Genomic DNA, 8,101 nt, shown 5'->3' with positions numbered 1-8,101 from the left:
TAGTGTGCATCTACCATTTGCATTTATCCACAGGCTTTATCTGTGAACATTGGCTATTGAGCAGCCAGGATATGATCCTGCACAGTCCTACCAAGCCATATCCATTCCCTAATAGTTACATTCAGAGCTTTCCCAGTGTCTGATAAATATAAACTCAGAACAACAAATCATTCATGCAAATCATGCAGCAGCAGGCACACCTTTGACAATTGTAAATGACTTTCACAAGCTGTTTCCTGTTCCCTGTTTTTTTTGCAGGGCTGCCTGTTTCCCTTTCCTAGCAGGGAACAGCTCTCTGCAGATTTGATGTAGCCTATCTGTGAAAAGGTTTTCCCTTCTCCATCATCACCTGTTCTGCAGTCACCCCCCACCCAACCAAATGGAATTGAATATATATGAATATATAAAAGCCACTTCTTAAGTCAGCTTTGATTTGTCTTCCTCCCTCTGCCAAGCAGCTGTCTTTGAAATGAGCTGCTGGAGAGAAAGGCTGTTGTTTATTGTTTCTCAAATATTTCCAGACCAGCAAGATTAGCACACACATACATCCTTTCTTACAGCCAGTCCCCCTACCCATGTCCCTCTGTGACCCCACCTGAGCAAGGGCGGTGGGTGGGACTGGGAGCCATTTTTATGGGAAAATACAGAAATCCAGAGAGCTCATAGAATTAAAAAAAAAAGCAATCAGGAAGAGAAACATTAGCAGCCTGGTTACTCGTCTCCAACATTCCCCTGAGGGTCTCTGTGTGGTAAACCATCATAAGCAATCATGTTACAGAGACAAAAATAGCCAACAACCAATCATAGCCACTGTGTAAGAGCAACACTGGCACATGTGTGTCTGCAACCACAACCCTTTCATGCACACCCTGGAAATCAAAGCAGGTTGTCGCTCTCATGCAGGGACAAGAAAGCAGGAAGGCAGTGCAGCCACCTAATGTTGGCCTCACAAGCAGCCATGTGGCTGACTGCCTCTGTTTGAAATTTACTAAAGAATTACATCAGTCTGAGAAGCGGAGGAAGGAGGAGAATGAAGTCACAAGGGAGAGGATCTAGAACAAAAACATTTGTCTTCTTAAAAGGGTAATGTCACTGCCTGTTTTCTGCAATATTTATCTTCTCTTTTTATTGCTTTCTCCGACCCTGGCTGTTTAGAGCACTTAATGTCTGTCAGATATTCAGCATAGTTCCTTCCAGAGGGAATTTCAGTTCTAACACATCTGAAAGGTGCCGCATTGGCATACATTGTCATTCTTTGCCTATTGTCCCTTAGTCTTAGAAAAAAAAGGCTGACTATTACAATGACAGGATGAACAAGAAGCAGAAACTTGCATATGTGGGGACTGCGGGAGTACCTGGATGTAATTCCTTAAAGCAGCCAAGCCTTTCTATAGGATTTAGTGAACTTTGCATATACCGGTATATTGTATGATATCACAACAGACTTCTTGGATTTTGCTTTGTTTTTGACTTTTGGATTCCACTATTAACATTTCCCCCCTATATTGTAATGCAGTCTTAGGCATATTTATTGAGAAGAAAAGAATAGCAAAGCTGAAAGAGCATAGTAATTGGGTCTTTTTGTCTAAACCTTGGTGCATACTGGAATCCAAATTAAAGTATCCCCGACAGATGTTTTTCTATTCTCTATTTGAACATAACCAGTGAACTCACCTGTCTTTTCAGTAATTGGACTGACTGTTTAGCTGTTCTTGTTGTTAATTAGAAGCGCTCCTAATATTCAACCAGCATATCCATCTTCTATAACTTAAAGACCATTATTTTGAGTCCTGCACAATGGAATGAAAGAGAACAGATGTTGACCACCATCTGTATCAGATTCTTTCAGGCACTTCGAAAGAGTTATCATAGGCCTTGTGAGAGCTGTCTTTTCTCAAAGCTAAAGTTAACAACTTAACTCACTGTCTTCTTGCAAAATGTTTTTAGTCCCCTAATCATCTTCATTGTCATTCTTTGCACCTATTCAAATTTGTCTGACTCTTTTATTAGAATATGGAGCTCCTTACCAGACACAACACTTGTGATGTACTCTGACCACTACATAATTAAATGAAATATTACTTCCCATGATTGAATTATTTTAGTTAGAGCAATACAGCTTGAAATTGCATGTCCTTTTTGGCAGGTGCATTATTGCTAAATTATATTCTGGTTGTGATCAACTTCAGTCCCAACATTAATTTTGTCATATACTATTATCAGTTAGGCTATATCTGAGCTTTTTATTTCCTTTACCTGAATAAAGAACATTTATATTTGTCTGTTAGTTTTAGCTTATTCTCTAAATCTGTCAATGTTACCGGTATTTCAAATTGTGCTTTTGTCAATGTTATTTCAAATGGTGCTTTTGTTTTGTAGAATATTTGGTATGCTTCACAGTTTCATTTCATCTGCTGATCTGATAAACATTGCCTATAGTTCTTCATCCAAGTCATTGATAAAAATGTTGATGTACACTGGGCCCACAACCAAACCCTGTGGCATATCACTCCACTTTTATCTTTGAATATGAATTTCCAATCAGTTCTAAACTCACCTAGACATGCAAATCAACCTACTGGACTTAACTATTTTGCTAATCAGAATATATACATTTTCTAAAATCAACATATGTGATTTATAATAATGTAATCACCAAACCGGTAGTAAATGCTGGTTGAATCCCACCCCTGGCGGGATTCACTCAGCCAGCTTTCATTACCAGAACTTACAGTCTCCTGCTTTCTGGCCTGGTATCCTTTTATTATTCTTCTTCTTCTGAGCGTGAGTTACTGAAGGGATTTAAATAAAAGCTTTAAAATGAAACTGTATTATTTTTATAAATAACTTAAGGTGACATTTCTTCTCAGAAGTAAGTTGTTATGTTCTTATTTTCAAGTTATGTCCAGCTTCACTACTATTGTTTATGTACATTTGTCAAATCAGAAATAAAATCTGCCTAGAAAAATAAATCAATGTTGTGGCTAAAAAACCAAGATGTGTGAGGAAATGTGGTATTGGTCAGCAAGACAAATACTAAAACCCATTTAGAATGTAATTCTCTGTTCACATATTTGGATTTAATTGCCACTGAACCTCTGGGTAAATACATATAGGTTTTTGCAATGAATTATCTGGATAGCAAGTATTTAGGCTGCACTTTATAGATGGCATTGGAATATTTAATAAGAAAAAAATAGTTGTATGATTTCAGTGGAACACGGCTCCATTCTGCTTAAGACCACTTTTTAAAAACAGATTAAGATCTGGCTTTTGTGAGGCAGTTTGGGTGTAAAGTCCATTAAGTCATTGGCAAATTATTTGCTTTATTACTGAAACAGGAAAACTTTATCAATGTTGTTTGAGTATGTGTGTATAATTTGATCATGAAGTACTTCCCTAGACAATATAAAAAATTGATATGAAATTCAGTTTTATCATATTGCTTCAGTACATTGATGCTGCATTTTGCACTAACTGCTTTGCAGACCAAATATAAGGATAGCATCATACACAATAATAGAGGCATGATGTTATCGCTGTCTAGGATCCTTGAGTTAAGCTATTCTTGTCCTAGTGATTCAGCTGAACCTAGTAAAGTATGTTCTTTATCACTATGGCACTTGGTTCTTTAGGGACAATAATCTTCAAATTCCACTTTTCTCTTTTAAAGAGGATTGCAGTCAAATACAAGTTAAAGCTCTGATTTTTTGGTCCTTGGAACTAACATCCTACAGGCCCACCCCTTACAACTGCATTCAGAAACTAGTCTAGGAGTGCACAACTTTTCCTAAATGTAATGGAAAAGATTGGGCACAGTACAGGTAGTCCTTGACTTATGACCACAATTGAGCCTAAAATTTCTGTTGCTAAGCGAGACAGTTGTTAATGAGTTTTTCCCCATTTTACAACCTTTATTGCCACAGTTAAGTGAATCACTGCAGTTGTAGAGTTAGTAACATGGCTTCAGGTGAATCTGGCTTCCCCATTGACTTTGTTTGTCAGAAGATTGCAAAAGGTGATCACATGATCCCAGGACATCTCATGAGTCAGTTGCCATGTATCTGAATTTTGTTCACGTGACTATGGGAATGCTGCATGGGTCGTAAGTGTGAAAAATGGTCATGCCATTTTCTTCAGTGCTGTTCTAATTTTGAACAGTCACTGAACTGTTCTAAGTAGAGGACTATCTGTATTATCATCACAAAGTGGTCCAAATCTGTTTTAGAGGCTCCCTAGAAATTAGAATAGCATTAGGGAGAAAATGGTCATCCAGTGCTCTCTGCTACTAAGCTTCTAGTAGTGGGACAAGCATTCTAGAACCTCCCAAGCTTAAGTGAGGCAATCCAAAAAGAAACCAAGCAAAAAGTAATCAGGAATCTATTGATTTCCAAATATTCTTGACCCTTTAGTAGATGTATTGAGAATGTATTGTTAAATATAACCAACTTTATTATTCATATTTTGCTTGTCCAATTATTACAAATGAGGGCTCCTTGGTGCTCTCTGAGCTTGTTTTCTTGCAGATGTTTCATTACCCTAACTAGGTAACAAAATCCGCTCAAATCTTTTTAAATAAGCCCTTCCTAGAATGATGCCAAACCAGTATTATTCCTCTGAATAATTTCTGTGGAAAGGCATTTTTATTCTTGTGTTACAGTGAGAGTAAAGGGTTAACTTGCCACTTCCATATTCAAAAGGCGGCTTTAGAGCGAAAACTTGGGGGAGGCGAGGGAAGCCGTTGACGGTTGGACTAACAAGAAAAAGAAGTAACCAGCGCTGCGTATCTGAAATAAAGGAATATTCCGGCAGCTTCATAGCAAACCCTTCGATAGTCATTCTGCAATTATTACAGTTTTGTCCTAAACTTGTCCGTCCATGCCGCTTTATTGGTAAACAAACTCTGGATCACGGTCAGCGTGCTTACGCCTAATTGAAAAAGACACGTGCAAATCAATGCCTCAAATCTCAATTAGAGAACTATAAGGTTGACGGCCTCGGGATTTACGCATATTTTGGACTTTGTCGCAAAATAAAGGTCGGAACCCAACCCTCGTGTCCAGATAAACCCCGGTTTCGCCACCATTCCTCAGGGAAGCGAACCGGAAACCCCCCTCAAGAACCCACGAGGGTTTTGAGCGTTGCTCTTTTAAAAGGCAGCCACAACAAGCGCTTCTTTGACAACCTTCCTCATTGGCCGAGGGTCGGGGATAGGCGCGCGCAAAAAGGAGGCGCGCGCCGGCAGCTCGCTTGGGGTTGGCGGAAAGACGATTCAAGCGCGGCGGGTACGTCCGAGGGTTCTGATTGGCCGGAACGCAGAGGGGCGCTATAAAAAGCACGCGTCCCGAACAGGCTTGCATTCGGCGGCGGAACGCAGGCGGGCTTGGTTCTTCGCCGCAATGTCGCTGTGATTTGCTCCAGCTAATTTAAACACCTCCCGAGTTTCGTGCGCGTGTGCACGAGCACGACGTTTTTTGTTTTTTTTTAAGGGAAGGCTTCCTTCGCCTCTCCGTTGAAAAGTGGGTGTCTCGCCGGCGGGCGATTTCCCGCGGGAAAGTTGCCTGCCACGCACCCCCGGGCAGAAAAAGCGGCATGGAGTGCAAGCTGGAAGCTCACCGTATCGTCAGCATCTCGCTCGGCAAGATGTACAGCGCGCGAGGGCAACGCGGCGGCGTGAAATTGCACAAAAATCTTCTGGTGTCGCTCGTCCTGCGCAGCGCCCGGCAAGTCTGCCTGAGTGAACTCGATGGCTCCCTTGCGACGCCTCTCGCTGCTGCTCCCTCGCCGGCAGCCGCTGCACTGAACCCCCTCCGGGACGGTGGGGAGGAAGGAGGGCGCCCGCCGCTGCCCTTCTTCTCCTCCTCTCTCCTCCTCCTCGCGCCTTTCTGCCGCCGGCCCGGGCGATGTTGCCGCCGTCGGATCCCCGGACTTCTCCGTGGTGTCGGAAGCTCCCGTCGTCGGACTGGGAAGTCCCGCGGTTGCCACGCTGCTGCTGCTGCTGCTCCTCTTTCGTGAGCGAAGCTTGCAAACGGCCGGCCGAGGCTCCTCCTGCCCTTTACTGTTCCAGAAAGCGCATCGCTGCTGTGCATCCCGATGGCGGGACCGAGGCAGAAACGTCTCCGGGCAGCTCTCCGCTGAAAAAGGTCCGCAGGGAGGAGGAAGAAGAAGAAGAGGAGGAGGAGGAGATGGAGACGGGCAATGTGGCCAACCTCGTCAGCATCTTCGGCTCCAGTTTCTCGGGACTACTCAGCAAAAAGCCCTGCGGGGGGGAGAGAGAGGGCAGCAATCAGCGGGGAAGACGGCAAGAGAAAGAGGCGGCGGCCGGAGGGGCTGATGCAGAGCCCGGGCAGATCTGTTGCGATGAATCGGTGCTGCGGAACCTCAACCCTTGGAGTACGGCGATTGTGGCTTTCTGAACTTCTCCTTCCTCCTCAAACTGATCGCGGCGACACAATATGGGGCAGCTTGGATTCAGACGCTGGAGGGAGGAGTAGGCGTCTGGAGCCCCAATCGGATAGGAATGGGGGACTCGTCGTCCCAGGCTCTGTCCTCCTTAAGGAGAGGCTGGAGGCCGGGCGTGGTGATGGGACTCAATCAGACAGAGCAAACCCCCTCAGCTGCCCTTCCCGTCCCTTGGTTGGCCCCAGTGTCTCACTCTGCATGAAAGTATTTCAGCTTGTTTCCACCTGCCCAGAACTTCCCTTTCTCCCCCTTTCTCTATCCCTCCACCTCCAAGCTTTTGGGAAGGTTAGAATAGACCTCTTTGTCATCCTACCGTGCCAAACATGTTCTGTGAGTTGCAAAAGTCTTCAAACGATCTTTGGGACCCCAGGGGGAGAGCTTTCTCACCCACCGTGCTGTAAGGGCTGTCTTGATGAGGGGTGCTGCTGAGACCTGTGAACAAATCTATGCTTGGGAGTTTCTCTGGGACTTCTATTGCTCCTGGTCTTTGTTATACAAAGGCCCTTGAAGGAAAAGTGGGTCTTAATGGGTGTTTTGTACAGTGAGCTCTTTTCTCTGGTTGTGTTTTGTATGGAAATGTAACGGCGTGTGTGACACGTATTAAAATATTTTGACATTGTTACATTACACATGTGTTTCTGCCATTTCTGGGATGGGGAGTTGGGCAAGGATTGGGAGCAGATGCGTAGAACAGACTTCTCTGTGCTGATTGGATTAATGACAGACCCACGTATCATGAGAGCATCAAGCTAGAAAAGGGCAATTTAGGATGGAGTACTTTTCTAAAGGATAATTTAGGATGGGAATTGGAAAATGATAGTCCTTGACTTACCCATTTTGCAAATTTGAAACTTAATATGTGAATTATGTTTCAGGAGCCACAACTGAGCCTGAGTTGCTTACATCAGATTGTAATGTGATAAGTTTCTTTGCTGGTAAGCCTTCATTACATGCAAGTAATTACCTCATGTGATGGAATTATATCTGACGTTGATTAGAAGCTGTTTTGGATACCTCTGTCCATGAAGAGTTTGGTACTCTAAAGTACTGTTTCACAATCTTGGCAGCCTGAAAATATATGGACTTCAACTCTCAGAATTCCCCATCAACTTCTCAAAAGTCCCTTATGGGATTGCTGTTTTAATCACTGCCAATTTCTCACATATCAAGAGAATGGCTACCCTTCCTTGATCTGCGGCATAACATGGATGAAGGTCAGGTTGGTACCATGGACAGCTTTACTCAAAGGTGTAAGTATTCTCCCACTTAGGATACCTGAGGAAGCCCGTCTGAGACTTCCAAACTTAGGACAGCTCATTTGACCGGGCACAGGGCAGGCTGTCTACATCATCCAAAATGTGGCTAATGAAGAATGTCTTGCCTCTAAGTTGAAAGGGTGAATAGTACTAATTTTCATCTTTCCTTGAGGGATTTGAAGCTTGTAAAATTACTTACTAGACTTCCCCAGGGATATAAATTCCAAAGGAAATCCAGGTATTTCATTGTGAATTCTCACAACTTAGAATAGTTTTACACTTCTCTGTGCCATGTACCTTGAAATGAGTGCTTGTCTTGAGTAGGTTTGCTTTATAGAAAAAATAAGGCAAACTGACTAGTTTGTAACTACCTCAGGAACATT

At 43.3% G+C, this 8,101-nt stretch overlaps 1 protein-coding gene across 1 annotated transcript; it reads left to right on the top strand.

Annotated features, from left to right (window-relative positions):
* Nucleotides 1-5,476: 5,476 nt before the first annotated feature.
* IER5 (immediate early response 5) lies at nt 5,477-6,551 on the top strand. Its single transcript, XM_026669239.2, is given in 2 exon segments — nt 5,477-5,871; nt 5,874-6,551. Coding segments are annotated over 2 exon segments (822 nt in total). The 5' UTR covers nt 5,477-5,592; the 3' UTR covers nt 6,417-6,551.
* Nucleotides 6,552-8,101: the final 1,550 nt, after the last annotated feature.

Source organism: Notechis scutatus, chromosome 3, assembly GCF_049901735.1.
Source record: "Notechis scutatus isolate UNSWTSFEM ecotype Mainland chromosome 3, rNotScu1.2, whole genome shotgun sequence".
In the NCBI taxonomy this organism is placed as follows: Eukaryota; Metazoa; Chordata; class Lepidosauria; order Squamata; family Elapidae; genus Notechis; species Notechis scutatus.
This window is presented reverse-complemented; position numbering and strand designations above follow the sequence as displayed.